The sequence below is a fragment of the Hipposideros armiger genome, unplaced genomic scaffold (genome assembly GCF_001890085.2).
Source record: "Hipposideros armiger isolate ML-2016 unplaced genomic scaffold, ASM189008v1 scaffold_45, whole genome shotgun sequence".
Classification (NCBI taxonomy): domain Eukaryota; kingdom Metazoa; phylum Chordata; class Mammalia; order Chiroptera; family Hipposideridae; genus Hipposideros; species Hipposideros armiger.
In genome coordinates, this window is record NW_017731395.1 from 247,078 (window position 1) to 265,733 (window position 18,656).

At 38.6% G+C, this 18,656-nt stretch overlaps 1 protein-coding gene across 13 annotated transcripts in view; it reads right to left on the reverse strand.

Moving 5' to 3' along the window:
* Window positions 1–18,656, reverse strand: part of ESRRG (estrogen related receptor gamma) — a 581,699-nt gene that overhangs the window by 196,609 nt on the left and 366,434 nt on the right. Inside the window, exon 1 of one of the 13 annotated variants that reach the window (XM_019639643.1) lies at window positions 17,804–18,107. The exons of the other annotated variants lie outside the window; for them this stretch is intronic. Within the exon in view, the coding sequence (XP_019495188.1) occupies window positions 17,804–17,859 (56 nt within the window). The 5' untranslated portion in view covers window positions 17,860–18,107. Of the gene's footprint in view, window positions 1–17,803; window positions 18,108–18,656 lie in introns of those variants that run through there. 13 annotated transcript variants of the gene reach the window in all.

An 18,656-nucleotide genomic window follows, 5' to 3' on the forward strand; every position in this document is an offset into this window, starting at 1 on the left:
TAGATGTTCTGAGATTTCATTGAAAATTACAGCCGTGTAAACCTACCTTGTTAGCTACAAAGTGATATCAATAAGTCTTTAAAAGCTATTTTGTTAAACTTTCCTTATTCCGACAGTCTATTTCAGTATAAATGACTTGACTCCAGTTTACCGTTTCTTTAAGCATTTCATTTTCGCATGTTTCAGGTGATTCCTAGGGCATGTGTACCTGCCCGTGTGATTTGTCGAGACCCAAAACACACAAAGTCACACGCAGCTTTCTATGATGGAAGGTTTTCATTTCATATTTAGTCTATATTAATGTGTACGCTGAGTTCAGTAACAGTGTTTTGTACACAGTAGCGAACCCAAATATTTTTGACTGGTGACACACACAAATAAAACGAACATAGAAATGTTTTTTCTAATTTTTTTTCCCTATCTAGTAGAAGAGAAAGGACACAATATGTACAAATCACAATCCATAAAAAAGCCACGTGTTGTGTCCCCCCCACTCCCGTACCCCCCACACACACACACACACAAAACCACCGATTTCAGGAAGAACACACAGTTGTTTTAGTTCTGCGAAACCAACGCCTAAATATTTTACATTTCATCAGTTTCCTTTAGGCTGAAAGTCCCCAAGGTTCCCTACCTGAAGCTGGCCACATTTTAAGCGCAAAACAGGCAGCACACTATCTAAATCTAGATAAAACTCATTGGCTTGTCATCTGCCCAGGGATCTATACATCTAAATCTATATGCAAATCAAATGCTCTGGAGCCTCGGAGCATCCCAAAGCACCCAGGGCGACGGGGCGAGGGGGCCTCTTTGCAGATGATCCTCCCCAGCCTGTCTTCTTCTTTCCCTCTATTTATGGATACCAGCTACCTAAATAATTCACAGCGCCTGCTTTCCAGCCTGAATGCTCCTCAGAAGGGGCCTACGCTGAGCTACTGCAGTCACCAGATGGACTCCCGAATGCAGCAGGTGGGGCAGATGGCAAGGCACCCTGTCTGCTGCGGCTGGCTCCGGCAAGGACTGACTGCCTTCTCCTCCCAGGTACATTATCATCAGCCTGACACTGAGCACTGTGGAGTTGGGAGGCGGGGTGGAAGTGGGGCGCTGGCAGATCCCTTACACACACTACTAGAGGAGTCATAAATTACCAGCCCGCGGCCCCCGACCCCCAGCCACCCCCGAGGTCTCAGGCTGTTTGTCAGTGTTTTTGTCTTTGTTTTTGTTTTTTTATTTTTATTTTTTTAAGACTGCGGGGAAGGTTCCCCAAAGCATTTTGGCATTATGCATACAGGAGGACGTATCCATTTTAAAATTTGACCTCAGCTTAATAAAAAGTGAAGAAACGAGGATTCAAGGGAAGCGATACCAGAAAAGTCAGGAAGACTATGAGGGGGGGGATGTATTTTCACAAATCTTTTGCACACAACACAAATGGATTGAAGGCGTAGGTGAGATGACTCAGCTCACTTCTGCAGTGCTCTTATATAAAGGTAAGCTACCCTCGGCAGCTAACAAGGGGAGGAGGTAAAAACTACATTTCTGTAGCTTTCTGGTGTTGCAGAAAATATTAGCTGTGCCCACATGGAGACAGTTCTTGATCTCATATTTCTCATTTCCAGAAAGGGTGGCATATCCCTTCCAAAGTGTGCAATTCTATAGTATATAACAACAACAAAACTTTGCATTGCATATCATGTGAAATAGAAAATTTGCAACATCACAATGCCAAGCTATCATGAGACAATCACCCTGTAACATGTAGTATAAATTTCGATTGAGCATTAAGTGCTTGACAAAAATTCTCCCGAGATATTTCTGGCATATTCTGATTGGCCATAGTACCATGATACCACGACTTTACTCCTTCTATCAACTTCACTGGTGCCAACATAAATCTTATCATGTTAACTTCACTAATCATCTAACTATAGACATCCAAAAATGCGAAAGACACTAATTTTAATGACCTAAAGCAAACCGGTCAGTATCTTCAAACTAAAGGAATAAATAAATACAACACTTGAATAAAATGCATTCACTGAAGACAAGCTGTAAAAAGCCAGAGGGCTGCTTTGAATTCCATCTTCCAGTCCTCCAGGAAAATTAAAATCCCAGGCTTCCAAGAATGCTACTGGGCAGTTTTGTAGGATATGCTGCACAGAGACAGTAGATGGAAGATTATCTCAACATGAAGGACAAGGTTTCCTTATGAAAACTACCTTCCAAGTGTCATTTACACTGATGAGAATGAATTTACTTAGTCAGACCTCTCAAAGTCAAACCACAGAAATATTCTAGAGTTCAAATGAATTCCCTTTGCTTTCCCTACAATCTGGGAAATATTTTTTTTTTCCTTACATGATCTTTTAAAGCAGTTTTGTTTTGTTTGTTTCCTTTCATTTCCAGGCTAAAAAAAAACAAACCATATCCAAGTAATTTAGAGCATTTTAAAAAGTAATGGCAACTCCGGTGAACAAATTTTTAAAAGCTGCCCCAGGAAGGAGAGTAGGGCCTGCTTTTTAGCAGAGGGGGCTCCCTGCACTAGACCAGAATTGACAGTTCCAAGACCCCTAATCTATTCTTACAATAGTCAGGATCTTCATGCACAGTTGTTACTTGTGTGCATGATGACAACTTCATATCATCTCTGAAAAGCCAAACCCAGAAACTCAGGATGCAAGTTTCAATTGGCTCAAGTTTTATATAAAACACCTACTACCTAAATTCCCGAAATTTTCTGAAGACTGACCCAATTTAAGTGGGAGACTTAAGTACAAAAATCCCCATTTCTAAGTGTTTGTTTTTTCATAATTTTATACTTTTATCATTTATTTCAAGATCTTGGTTGCCCAGGACAGTACCTGCGCACACAGTCAAATATTTTTGAATGGGGGACCAAGAAAATGCAGTTTAATGCACAAATTGATTACTTTAATTATTTAAAAAATTGCAAAGGAATGCATGTAATCATTTTTTGATGCAACACGAGAAGTTACTGTAAGCAATCAATTTGACACCAGAGAGTTAGTTATAAAAAATACACTTCAAAAATCAATTTTAAACTAATATGTTCTAAACTTGATTTCATGAACTATCATTAAGCTATTTGCCCACAACCTAATTAATGTACATAACGGAGGGTACTTAATAATATGAAACGAAAGGGGATGGAGATTTCTTAGAGAGAAACACATTATAAGGCAATACATTAGCATTTAAAAGATAGTAACTGTGGGATTAAAATATAATTTTTAGAATGTATTATGTCAATGATGTGGATATTCTTGGTACATTCAAAATGTGTTAAGACTGCTGCAATTAAACTGGCAGACAATATTCTGAAATGAAAGGAACAGCAAAGTCTCAGCTAGAAAAAAAATGCCATTTTAAAAATAAAAAACAGTAAGCATTAGCAAAGAGTGAAGGAATGAGGAGGTAATTTCAACATAAGCCCTGGATAAAAGATAATAAAGGTAATGTTTGTTATATGATGCTGCTGAAAGCGAATGATAAAATTTTGATTTTTGACATTTCAAAATTATTCTTTGAGTAAAGTCTCTATGATAGTCTCAAACAGATGCATCTTATATAAATGTCTGTATTTGAACATATTTTTGGAGTTTTAGAAGTCAATATAATGCCATTATATACAAATGCAAGAAAAACCCAAAATAACAAACTCTATATTTATTTTACAAGTGTTTAAGAATTAGTTAATGTGTGTCTGTATGTGTGTGGGTGTGTATGTGTGTATAAAATAAAATTTCCCAAACTGATTGAATTGTTACTTCATTTCAGACCCCTCTCTGGATGTAAACAAATCTTAAAGATTCAAAATACAAGTTAGTCTAAACCTAATAAAGAAAGCACAGATATCTAAATTTTAATCTCATATATAGTATATAATAGAATTAGTATAATTTAAAGAGAAATATATTTTTAAATGTTTCCTTTCTCTTTCCTAAACAAAATACTGATAAAGTGACTCAAATGCCAGAAATTCAATGCAATGCCCAATTTGTTAAACTCATGCAGTTCCCTATAATAATTCTTTCTTTCTTTCTTTCTTTCTTTCTTTCTTTCTTCTTTCTTTCTTTCTTTCTTTCTTTCTTTCTTTCTTTCTTTCTTTCTTTCTTTCTTTCTTTCTTTCTTCTTTTTCTGACTTTCTTGCTTCCTATGTGGGTAGCACTTATTTAAAAAAGAAAAATGGAGGTGGGGCATAATCTCTAAACTATTACTAATTTTACTTATTTGTGGTACGCCTACCTAGGTGAAATTTAAATTAAGTTACATAATTAAACGCAAAAGGATATCTTAGAATAAAGCAACCACTAATATAGTTTTAGAGGTGGGAAACACAGCACACTGAATGGCTATCCACTTTTTTTGTGTGGCCTATCAACTTTTAATCTGTAAGTATCTTTGCGATAAGAACCTGTAATCCTGATTTACCCGGACCACTTCCACTTCTGTTCTGTTCTGTTTTCCCCCCTCTGAAAGTCTGAGAATTTTCTAAATAAGTTTTGAGTTTATCATTTAAAAAGGAGAGAGAGAAAGGGAATGAATCCAGGATCCCTCGCCTGCCTTCTCAGCACCTAAACAGAGCCATTTGCATCGTCCATTGAACACTGTTTAGTCAACAAGCAGTGCCCAGGAGCAGGGTGGCTTCTATCTTCCAGTCCTGCTGTCCTTCGAAAAAGCAAGGCAGGGGTTCTGTTTTTAGTACACACTGTGGTTCACTGTTAATCCTGTTTAGTGTTGTTCACACCTGCTGCTGACTAGCAGCCTGCTGATGGGCTGGGGCTCACGCTGATCGGAGAAATCTCACGACCTGAGAAGCCGGACAAAAGCCACTGTCTGGAAACAAAGCCTGAGGAGGCAGGGCCCAACGCACAGGAGAGGCAGACCCCAAAGACCATTCCCCTCATGGGCGAAGAAGGCTCCAATGTCCCAGGGTGGGCGCCCAAGAAGAAATGCAACCAATTGCTCTTTTTTGAAAGAAACACTACACCCCACTGGTGGATGTACAACCCTCAGCCTCTTGTCTTTTGGTAAAATTAATTAGTTAAAAAAAAAAAAAATAGAAGCCATTCTAATCAAGTGTACATGCCAGCCACTCTATGTCCTTACCAAAATAATCTGTGCCTGAAACAAACCTAATTATTAACTTCAAATACTCTATAGCTCACCTCTCTCTTCCAAGAATTTTATATCCAAAATGAACAGAGATACAAAATACATACTCTGCCATCAGTGGCCACTGTATGACCAGGACAGTGACTTGTATGATAAGACCACTCTCCCTCCTGCATTGCATGTGCCTGATAGTAACCATCACATAGATGGCTTCTTTTTTGATCTTAGTACCAGCAATAAATCAAATTCAGTGCCACAGACTGGGGGGTGGGGGGGGGACACACGACTAAGGGAAAACTCCAAGACTGACAGTGGGACCAATTGGAGGCGTTCCCTCAGTCAAGCCCCAGAAAAGGATGCTCACCCTCTCGCTCTCTGAAACAAGATGTAAGCTGTCGTGCACTTACCCAGAGCGAGAACAACGTACCCAGTCCTGACGTGACCTTAAGTCAAGATGCACTCTGTGCCGACATTCCCAGCGATGACACTGGGGCCCCTCCCTTCTACCTAAAGCCAGAGCCAATTTCCCTCCTATCTGGGAGACAGATTCTGCCCACAGGTGGGTACAGGGAGCTCCAACTGGCCAGCACAGCACAGCTCCAATAGAAGCCGCACGTCTGGGGCATCAAGTAGAAGCTCTGGGATCATGTTATTATGTCTCCCAAAACACCTTTCCTCCCTGTATAGCCAATAAAGCATCATGGGCTCCCCTGCCAATTCAGGGTGCTCAGCACCTGCCTAACCCACAACGGTGCATAGATTTAATGGAGCACAGTTTTAATACTTCTCTGGGGGGAGCATGAAAAGCGCTAACTAGCATATTAAGGTTCTGTTAACGAATGAAACGAGGATGAAATATTTGAAGTGTCAGCATCCTTTCCCCAACTTGCTCTCCAACTATTTACCCTGGGCAACGTGCTCTTTCTGGAGGGTCAAGACTTGTTCTGGCCACGCTCTTCCTCAGCAGAGGAAAAATGTACACGGGTGCTCAGAAGCGGCTTAGCTACAGCAGGTGAGAAGCCAGGTAAATGCGTGCTTTTTCAGTGTGCATGATACTGTACCCTTGGGAACTCTCTGATGATGTTACAGGAAAAAAAAAAACCCAGTTATTAAAAAATGACACAATCATACACTTGGCATAATTGTATATAGAACTCATGCATCTCCCATAACCTCACACGGCCCCTCATAAAACAAAAATTTAAAAAAAAGTTGTCGCTTTCAATTTGTTTATGGAATATGAACAGTACAGGAATAAATTCAATTATTATGTTGAATCACCCGAAATTGCTGATTTTTGACCTACAAAATCGGCATTCTCATGTGGTTCAACCTAATGTAATTAGAATCCTATCACCTCACTTCCATGCAAAGAAGTCTGAAGCTTTATCAGGGGATGCCATGATTCTAAGCTTGACCTTTCTCCCGATTTTCTCTCAGAAGCCATCTCTAATTCGGTTGTGTTTTTTCCCATCACGATCAAAATGAGAGCCTCAATCCAAGTCCATTTCAAAGACTTGAGCCTGTTAAGATTTTGGGTGCCCAGGCCCTAGGAGCCAAAATTTCAGTGGACATCAAGTTTTGCACATGAGAACCTTCACGCCGTCCATGGAGTGTTGACTGTAATGCTCCCCTTTTTGCGAAGCAACTTCACAATCTCATGTAACGGAAGAGCAAATGCTTCCTTCCCAGTTTTACCCAAAAGATGGAATCTGATGGAAAACCTTACCCTTGGGGTCCTTCGCGAAAGGACTGGAAACATGGATTTCCCCCCCACCCCAACCCCCGTGACTTTGTTAGTGTGCTCAGGACAGAAAGACTTCAGTGTATGAACAGCAGTAGCAGCTTTCAGATAAAATGATACTTCGTGTTTTGCATGTCTTGGTGACAGGATGAATACCCTCAGTTAAGAAGGAAAGAAGGCAGCGGCTGTGTGCTTGACCAAGGTGCTCTGCTACCAATACTGCCTCCCAAACACGCCCACTTCTGAAGTAAGTGAAGGCCACCTTATTTTGATTACAGTGCTTTCCTCAGGCAGAAATTTATTATTATTATTATTATTATTATTATTATTATTATTATTATTATTATTTCCGTTTGAAGCTGAAACCATTACATTTCCAGTGATGCATTTTTAGGTTTACAATTGACATCTTCGTGAAAGAATGAAACCCTTGAGCAACAGCTTGAAAGCATGACGGTTGCCTGCAGTAAGTCCTTACATTATTCTACACCTACATGGAGCCCAGTTGGTTTTTCGTTAAAACTTAATAAACCTTAAACTGATGACCTTTCTTTCACAGAAAGGCCCCGCGTTGCAAAAAGTGAACTTTCCAATGAAATATATTTTAAGGAACTAGTGCTGAACAAAGGGCTATTTAAAGCTGAACGCTTTGTCAATTTATCAGCTTGTGAACATTCTCTCCCGAGCTCCCAGGCTGCTGAATGCATAGAGCGGCGGTGCCTTGCTTAATCGAATACTATTGATTCGAGTGTGTCACAGTGATCTCATTGAGAGTAATCAATAGTAATCCAAAATCAATCCATCTGCTCGTGCACTATCATTTATCAAATCTGAATACGCCAAATTATTTGTAGGCGTCAAATTACAAAGAGGAGAAAATGGCAGAGCTGGGAAAGTTAATGGTTTATATCGAAGAGCAGAAACCAACATCTCTCTTTTTTTTTTTTTAAGGGGAGGTGCTTCAAAAATGGACAAATATGTTCCCCTTCTCACAAAAGGGTCTTAAACTTACAATGAATCTCATTCCATTTCCGAGAAAAAACAACAACGATATTTTTGCATAGGCGTTTGCTGGTTTGGCCCAGACAATATAAACTTCTAGATGCACCAACTTAATTAACAACAGTGCACCAACATTTTACAAGTCTGACAAATGCCTATCACCCACCTGCTGCAAAATAAGAAGACCCAACTGACATAGGACATAACCGCATCTTCTAGTATCAGAAAAGATGTTTAATGGAATGTGAGTGGAAACAGGAAAACTTCATTTCTCCCGAGAAGGTACAGCATAGATGCTGCTGCTTATCAAAGAAGCTGCTGTTGACGCGAAAGGCTCTTTTATCAACACATTCACCTGTAATTTAGTCAAGGTAATAAATCCTTCTATTCATTACAGTGCACTCGAAAGCACCCCTCCTTTTTAACTCGAGTGAAAAAAGGCACAGAGTGTCTAAAACATTTACTTTTGCTAATGTAAAAGTGTTGGCATTTTACTTCATTCCTGATAAGCTGGTGCCAAGAGAAGTGATTATTCTTTTCTTATTCACAGCCTATCAGCATTTCGAAAAGCTCTCTCAATCTTATCAGGTGTACGAACAGCACAGTTGCTGAAAACAGTTTGTACTGCTCCTCTCTCTTTCTGCCAAGCTATCTGATCAACCCTCAGCTAACTAACTGTACTTACACACAATCAAACGCAACTTGTCTCTTGCATGCACTGTAGCCCGATTCCAGCTCGCCACAGGTTTTTTCTGCTGTGACATGGGCTTAACAAAAATGTCAGCCTCGAGTACCCCAAACTGACAACAATCAAGAAAACACTATAAAAGCACTCAACTAGAATGCATAACAAACAGAAACCACAAGAAAAACAAATAAGAAAAGTTGAAGGCAATCTCTTTGGAATTCATGGTGGGGGTGGGGGGGGGCGAGTAAAATGTACTGTGGGTGCAAATGGGGATGAATATCACGCACTTAACCTTTCACCAAAGTAAACAATACTTTGACAAAATACATGACGAGAGAACGGAAATTGTAAAAGAAAATGCTGCTGGGATGGAGGGGGTTCAGGAAAGTTCTGTATGTCAGGCATGTCCCTCACTTTCCAGGTTACCCCACTGGGGAGGCTGAGAGGTGTTAAAGGTAAGCAAAGTAAGACAATAGACAATATCACTGAACTTACTGCATGAACTGAAGACCAGGGAGAAAGCAAGGCAGTCACATATGGTGACCACATTCTCAGGATAGATTTTCCAATCATTAAAACTCTCATACATGCTCTAGACAGTAAAGCTTTGTTCACTATACGGAATAAAAAATGAAGAAAGACAATGGAGTGTGGAACCTCGCTATTTTTCTCATTCTTCAGACTTCACCCGCTGAACAGTTCCATGTAAAGGTATAAAGAATCATCCCCCAGGCTCACGTCCATCAAGGACCTCCTTCGTCTCCACTTCTGTCTATTAAAAAAAATGTTTAAACCAGTTCGCGATTCATGCGAACGGAGAGACAGACCGAATCATGGAGGGGTAGCTTTTTGGAGCATGAAAGACAGCAGTGACATTTCTAGAACGTAAGAAGAATCTGAAGTGTACTTCGACAACTGAGTAAAAATCCCTGAGCCTAGAAAAGAGCCTCTGCTTAGGCTTCCGTGCATGAACTGTCCATGAGTCCATCACCTCCCTTCACTGAATGGCTAGGAGAGAAGGGGAAAATGCAGCCACAGGTCCCCACCTGAGCCCAACTCCGGCTTCTGTCTAGACTCCAAGAACAGAACGGGACTCACCTTAGACGCATGGAACAGGAAGATGAATTAGCCACGTGCATAGTTCCGCACAACTCAGCTGATGGTTGCTTTTCCATCTGTGACACTATGTTCCCATGACTGACAAGGCAGGGCTCATTGAAGTTTACGGATAAAAGGGATGCTTCTGTCATTTCATAGGACCCAGCACCAACTGGACACAGTCACTTTCTAATAGGAAAATGACATGAGTCTTATCCACTCTACGTATATAGCTTTCCATCTCCTGGGTCACGAACAGTTGGTTACAAGTATAATATTCCTCCTCAAAATATCTCATGTTTTATTAGATGAATGGCTGGGAAGGAAGCATTTTCAGAGTATTCTTTCATATATGGAAAAATGAATACAATTTAACACGGCTACCTTACATTTTTGGAGAACTGAAAGTTCTATGATAATTTGGAATTACAGAGGTCAAAGGGCAATCAACTGAACAACCTCACATTAGAATTGTTTTCTTTTAAATAAGCACCCTCGTCTATATAATTTTTTATATTACCCCCTATTTTTGCTAACTCTGAATATAATTTTAGACCTCCTTTTGAAAGCAAAGTAAATTCTTATAAACATAAAATGCAACAATACATTAACTGAAAAGTCCACCTTTTAAAACATTTTAACTCCCAGTGGGAGTATTAAAAGGAAAGTAAATTTATTTATTTAATGAGTCCTTTGTTTAAATTTTCAAAAGCCATTACAGATGAGTAAAATCTCCCTAGAATAGATGAAAAAGGAATTATCATGTGCAAAGATACCATTCTGACCACAGAGGGGAAAAAAAGAATTTAGTGTGCCTCTGCCTATTTTTCTGTGCATAAGCTCTTGATTTACATTTTTAAATTTCATTTTTTTGCATACTGCATAAACCATACAAGAAGAAAGCACAAGATTTTTTTCTTGCTCAGAAAAAGTATTTAAAGTACAACAAAAAAAAGAGATGCCTCTTGTTAAAAGTGTTCCTTCTAAAACTCTACTTCCTAAAGTCTTCAATTACTTCACACCTAAGAACAAGTGGGGTTCACCACTTCAGACTTTAAAAACCAAAAATAAATCCCATTATTACTTCCAACACAGATTTGAATAAGCTTAAGTTATGCTCTTAAAAAAAAAAAAAAACCTCATTATTATCTGTGCTATCTATACTCCCACAGTGAGAGTTTTCAAGAGAAGTAAGCAGGCACGCTGCTTTTCATTACACTTCTAGCAGCCATCAATCTCTGATATAATATGAGAATTTATTGGTAGCTTCCCCTTTATTTAGCACCATCTTAACCAACTGTTTGCGGAGAAGGTGTACGATGAAGCAAACTTAAATTGACATGTCTGTGATATGCCTGACAGCCCTCAGTATGCCCAATATTAATTTGTTTTCTTTGGCTACGTAAGTACTGCCAAAACATATTACACATAATGTGCACTTCCAATCAAAATGATGAAAAGTATATATGCAATTTTGTTTCACTCAAAGCAATATGAGAAGGCACAGAGGAATGCATATGACAAAGACTGCCTTTTATAATTAAAACATAAATGTGCTTTTTTTAAAACAATGTAATCTCAGGTAGGCTTTCCGTGAATTTAACACTTTAAATAAACATTTAATAGATTTTTAAATGCCAGAAGCCAGTGTTTTCATTTATTATATTGTGTGAAAGAATTCCATATATAGCCATAGGTTATATTTCTAATGGCTAAGGTTGGATGTTATATATCTATATTCAAATGCATATATAGATCTATGCCAGTATACTGAAATGGACTTTAATTGACCAGTAAGAAGCCAATTTATTTAAAACTGTACCTTTTATTTCCTTTGCCTTAGTGAGTTATCTTCCCAATATACATTCATTGCCATAAATTAAAACGGCATAACATTTGAAGAAATCAAAACATACAAAGCAAGTTTCCTCCAAACATTTAAAAATATTTTAAACATACACCACACACGCTCACATACACACACACACACACACACACACACACACACACAATCTAAATATTCTCAACCCAATGGTTTTGTATAATTGACTAGAAAATACATTTGGAAAATACTGAGAAATATTGTCCAAATCAGAGAAAAAGAAACCTCTGGCACCTCTCTAAGGAAAAGCAGAGAGGAAGGATACATTTGCTAAAACTCCAAATGGAAATTGTATTTATTAGCTGAGGTTTCCTAGACCTGAGAAAGTATGTCTAAAATGAACTTGAAACAAGGAAAAGATGCCAGGCAAATCCTTCAAAAGGCAGAAGACTGTGATTTATCATCAACCTTAGATAATAAAGGAACTAACTTTAATCTGATGGATTGGCAAAAAGTTAACAGCCAGATTTTTTTTTTTTAAACACACAAACATGAAATTTGTCCAAGTGTTACACCAACAAAGAAAGGTAAGAACTGAATCTAGGAATTTAAACAAGAGTATGAATTAGACCAAGAACTAGATCAAAAAGAGCATTTTCTCTCGGTTCCCACTTAGGTTTAATAAGCAAATCACAGACTGCTAAAATTATGTCTTGGAAAAAAAGCTAGAAAATTCTGAAACCTACGATGTACTATATGCAAATAGAACACTTATTGATTTTCTATATTTGCTTTTAGCAAAAAAAAAAGAAAAAGAAAAAAGAAAATGACATATGTATATAGTGCAGATGAATGAAATGCATATTTTGCATTTATTTGAAAGCTGTCGTGTTTATGTGAAGATATATTTGTCAGGCCCAATTGGAGAAGAAAAGAATGTTGCCAAGAGCTAATTCAAAACTATTTATTGGCGATGGCCCCAAACCATTAAATGATGTATTTAATATTAGTTGCTTATTTCCTATTTTACAAATTATTTATGATTACTAGATATTGGGTTTAGGAATGACACAAATTACAAATGTATAAAATCAGAAACAAATGTTCTTATTAGGTTGCCTGTGAATCTGTCTTTTACATAGCAGTTTAACCAACAGAGTTTAAAATCAGACCTGGTAAGTACCTGAAATGCTAATTCCAGGTTAAAAAACCATGCCTGGCAAATTTAACTGGCAACTAACTGACAAGAAAAATACTTTCGATCCACTTTATCATAGAAAAGCATGTGAACACTCATAGCAGCCTAACTATAGTCTACATACATACCTCTTCCCATCTATATGCACATTTCACATGCATACTATACACTCACACAAACATACACGTGTGTGTCTTCTGTCGGCTGGATTGGATTTTAAAGGACCTTATGAGTATTTATTTATTTATAATGGTTTAGACCATGTTTTTTCTTTCCATCTACACATGGCTATGAAAATAATAATCAACAGCAAAACATACCAAAAGCAATGAGAAGACCGTCAAGCGGCAGAGCTGCTTGGCGTCACCCCTGCACTATCAAATACACACATAAGTATGATTGCAGAAAGAGAACCTAAATATTTCACTGTCAGAGAACATGGAGGGCTGCAATTCATTTCTATCTCCGGTGCTTTAGGACAATGACAATTTAATACAAGGCCAGTGGATATAAAAGAGATAAAAACTGAACAAACTGGGGCCAGTGTAATCAAAGATTTTTCTCCAGAGAGCCGGCTAGGGCCGGAGCTCATATGCACTTACAACAGATCAACGCTGTATTATGCCTCTCTTCCATGAATTCGCTATGAAGCAACATTCAGGGCACAGCTTATCAGCTGCACGACTTTAAAGTTCTACTGAGATAACGCAAACGCTCTCCCCTGATTTCTAAATGCTCGGCAGGTGATTTTAAAAAGTTCATTGGATATTCATTAATTGGTTTAATAGAAACCATGGCTGTGAACTGCCCCTTGTATGACAAAGTCCAGATTTTTATTTACTTTATGAAATAATATAAGCAAAACCGTCCTCAGTAGCACTTCAGAAGTAACACAAAGAAATATTTTGTTTAGTCACTAGGCTGAAACAAATGTTGGGGAATTTTTCCTAAGTGATACGGACGTGATATTGGGCATTATGCCTTCCCCAAGAACCGTCTCTTCTTTGTCTGTAGTTCTGGCACGAGTGAGGTCTTGTGAAAGTATTGTTAAATAGACTCATAGAGAAGTTACCTGCCCTTTTTTGATGAATAGCACCCTGGACCCAAAATTAATTGCAAAAGTATGGCCTGGCTAATGAGATGGTCCTTATCTTTTTCCAGCACAGGAACCACCAGTATTTTTCTGCTGGCTCAATATTTTACAAAAAATGCCTAAAGTATTATTAACTAAGTGAAAATCTGTTTGAAGGACACAAATTATCATCAATTCTAAGATCTGGAAAATTTGGAGTGAAAACTGATTTTTTTGCATGATTTGCTTCTTAAACCTTAATTTCTTGTCTTTTTTTTTTTACTTTGAAAAGAACAACAAAAATAATTTTCTACAGCTCCTCTTAGCATTGTTGTAAAGCTGAATTACAATACCATTATTTATAAGATGGCCAATATATATTATAGGTCAGATTAAATCAAAGAAATATATCAAAAGCCGTCAATTTGGAATTAAAAAAAAAAAAAGAACAATGATACCTTATTGGAGAGAAAAACACTGGAAAAATGATCATCCATGCAAGAGAATTAATGGATATCCACAAGGGTTTTGCTAATAACATGGGTTAATTACCGCTGCAACACGCTAGGCTCCGTAAATAAAGCAGCAGTGCCATAAACACATTAAAATGAGAAACCATCACTGTAAGGACCAACCAACACCATCACCCTCGCCTCTGCCCAGGCAATAGAAAGCTGTTTCCCAGCCCTCTCCGTAAAAAGAGGATTTCTAAACTTACCACCCAATGTGCAGGGTGACACATTAACACACTGACACAAAGGGCCGAGGAAACGTGTCCCCATCATTTACTCACCACTCCCAGTCAGCCTTTTTATTCCATTAACTCAGAAACACTTTCTTTGCTGACTTCCAAGGAGAAAAATTGTCACGTTACATAATACACCCTGTCTGGCTATTTCAACTACATGCGGTTTGGGGTATGTACAGTGGTTATTTAATTTTTAGAGAAACAGAATGAATCTGTTCGCCTCAGGGAGGTGATGGGTAAGATTACGAGACTCTACAGCCGGTCGTCACTTACAGCAATTTACACAGGAATCATCTGAAAACCCCACCTTGGCCGCCTACCTTTCAGGCGGCAGGTGTTTTCACCAGATTTATAGAGACGCATCAGGAAGAAAAGTAACATGAGCTCCGAGTCTGGAGTTTAAGTATTCTTTCTTAGAAAGATAAGGTGTCTGATCATAGTGCTCAAATAAGATCACATCTATAGTGGCTTAGGCAAGCTCCTACCTTTAAAAATAATAATAATAATAATTTGTATCCACTCTGATTTAGGCTTGCTGTTGCTGTTACCACATACATTTTTCCTTCTTGTCTATTTCTAATCCCATACATTTTGACATGATAGTATTACTTTTGGATAGTTGCATTTCAATTTACTTTAGCTTTTCATAAGGAGATACGAGACAGAGAAAGAAAGAAAAAAAAAATCAAAACCCTGAAACAGAAAGAGGGGACCATACAAAATAAAACTTGCATAGCTCCCAACAGGATTCTAAAAAAACCCAAATTTGTTTAATTGTCAGTGTGTGGATTTCAGTGATCAAGCTCAAATGTACTGAACTGCTCCCTCCTTGCCTTGCCTGTTTTGGAGTGTTTCAATTGCCTTTCCTTCTTCCAACAGCTGTGACAACTGTTAAAACAGTCAGTAAAATTAAGTCCGCTCTATAATCCTGTAGTCAATGTTACATTTTAATCAGAGGTTGAGAGGGATTCGTGTGATGAGCACACTCATTTAGCATGATTAGACTGACACATATGTCAAAATGAGCAGATATATTATTTTCATCTATTTATGCTATCAGTTATTACTGCTATTAAATGTGAAACAAGATTTCAAGTATTATGCTCTTTAATGTGCTGGCCCATTTCCTAAAATAAAAATTGAAAAAAAAAAACCCACACAGAGTTATAGGTTAACATTTTAGGCTCTTCTAAATAGTGGTCAATACATGGTACAAACCTTTTTTTAATAGCCTCCGAAGCAGACAGTGTCCACTATTTTCCTCTGAAACTGCATAACCGGTTTCACGTCTATGTATACACACACGTGATGGGGTTTAACCCAGTACAATTACTATGAATATTAATAGCATGTATACATTCTGTGGTTTATTAATTGAGACAGAGAGGCAGATGCGTTGCTTAGCATTAGATCTTTCTGTCTGTCCAGTGAACCACGTAACCATCAGAGCTTCATCCAGACAATAAATCCATATTTTTTTAAAGATGACTTTTAATTGAGCCAAAAAAAAAAAAAAAGAAAGCTAGTTTGAATCTTGCGCCAAAGCCAAAAAGGACATGTGCCCTGATTTCATTTCAATGCATCCGCTTTAAGAGGCTTATCTAAACTAATTATTCAAATAAAGCTATAAAAGTTAAATTCAAGGAAACTACTTTTAAAATAAGACGCCTCCAAGGGATTTTTAAAGTTTCTTTTGTTTATGTATTTCAGAGAGAAGTTCAGAACCTGGGTGAGTTTGGATCATGCGTGCTTCCTGATATGAAGACATTTTAAACTCTCTAATCCCTCAATCCCGGGTCCTTTAACCTTCAACCTACACTGGAGTGTGCAGTCTTACCTTTGTTTATTTTCCATTTTTATGTTCACGCAGTTGAAGCTTGTTTCTCCAGTATTTCGAACTGATGTAAGCACAGCCTTCCAACCTTTCAGCCCCTCCTAAGTCCATCTCTTGGCTAATGTCCCCTGTGTGAGTGTGTATTTGAGTGTGTATGTGTGTGAGCATGCATACATATATACACACACACACACTCTCACACTTACACACATGCAGCCACTTGGGCTGCAAGTCACTTTCATCTGTTACTTAATTACAAAGCAATGCAATATGCAGTCGCTAAGGACAGCTAGTGGACATCTCCATATAATGCACTGTCTCATCGTCTAGAGTTTGATATTTTCCTCCACAACCTACAGAGAGAAATGTTTGCCAAGAGCACTCTTTTCAGAATTATTATAACAGTTGGTATTAATGTAATCTGAAAGCAAAGCAATATAACTGACTCAACAGAAAGATGGACCGGTGACAGCTCCTGTGATATACTAATATTTTATCTTAACAGCGGGTTGAAATTAAGTTGATGGCCTGCTCATTTACCCAGCAATGCCTAATTTACTTCTCCTACCCTCTACCCACCTCTCCCACACCTTTACCGAACCAAATATATAGATCCACGGGCATAAAGATGCTCATCAATACAAATGAAAGTACATGTAAGAACAAAAGTACTTTACTATATTTCTCTGGACATGATACATGAAACAAATTCACAATCTCAACAGTGTTTATGCAAGGGGAAATTTAAAAAGTCACTGCTGTTTCTTTAGGGTTTTTTTCCCCTCCCTTAAATATTAATAATGTGTGAAAATCTCATGTTACTTAATGGACTGATTTGTCAGTTAAGTGCTGACTTAACGCTAACCATGCAAATAACATTATTCTAGCCCTGAAACTGCAAGGGGCTAGTTTTTTAAATTGTTCTCTGAAGGAGAATTAGTAAATGTGCAATTTTGCCTCTAACTCTGCCCAGTCAGAAATGACAGGGCGCTGAAAATATCTGTCAAACGGCAAATCCATAAGCAGCACTCAATAGTATAACTCATTTTGAATATTGTATTTTAAAACATCTTTCCTTGGGAAAATGGGTCCTAGTAAAAGATGCATTTTAACAGTTCACTAAGCATTTGTGCCAAGTGCCTATTCTTAGCACCTGAATAAGAAGTGACTGTCACACAGCTGTTTTACTGACAGTCACTGAGCTTTTGCCTCAAAGGTAACATTGTAGGCAGAGAACAATTCTCGACTTACTGAATTAGGAGATCACCCTCCACACAAAAGGCACAAGACAGACATAAACAAGCACTGTGCACACAAAACACCCAGGGCATTACCTGAATCAGTGTGCAAAGAGACATTCTGTCCACCCCCTCACCCCCAACACACACACGCACACACACGCACACACGCACGCACCCCCACGCCGAGTTTTAAAAAGGAAAGAAAAAAGGTACCTACTCTTCCTCGTAGTGCAGGGAAAAAGATTCAGGGAGGCAAAGTTCTACCGAATCCATGTGCGACCGGCAACCATTATGCGTGCACCCCAGCTATAAATCAAAGTTTCCTTGACAGAGCACAGTGCAATTAACACAAATGTTCTCCTAGTGACAAGCCTACAGGCACGGCCAGTTGGGACCAAAGCTCTCACACGCTCCTAATCAAGGACTTAAAGCCCCGATTGGAGCTTATTAATATGAAGTAGGGCTTTACATATGCAGTCCCACCGGCCCAGCCGCGCAGCCGATTGGGGGGCGTCTGCCCAATCAGGAGGAAGGCGACGGGAGGCTGCACGGAGCAACGCAGCCAGGCAGGTAGGAAGGGTGCAGACGAACCAAGGGGTGAAAACAGAGCGGGAGCGGACCAGAGAACCGAGACCAGGGAGAGAAACGCAGTCACTGGATACTGTGCTTTTGCATTCCTTTCTGTTTTTCTGTTTTTCTTTCCTTCACATTTCATTTCTTTTTTTTTTCTTTCTTTCTTTCTTTCTTTTTTTTTTTTTTCTGGGAAGCTACAAAAGAAACAGAACTAACTTAACTCTGTAAGCACTGGAGGCATTGGTTTCTCTCCTAAGATTTGTTTTGCCTCGAAAAAGAAGAACTCACGCAGACTCTCAGTTAATTTGGGGAAAGGATTCTGCGGGAAGGTAGAGAATGCTGAAGTTTATTTTGTTTTTGTTTTGTTTTGTTTTGTTTTTTTCCTCCTGCCGTTCTCTGGGTTTTAAGTCCACTGGGGGCTGCGGCTTATTTAGCGCTGTACTTTCTCTGGCATTCGTCATCGGGTCTTTTCCCTGTTGTCCTGATGGATACCGGGC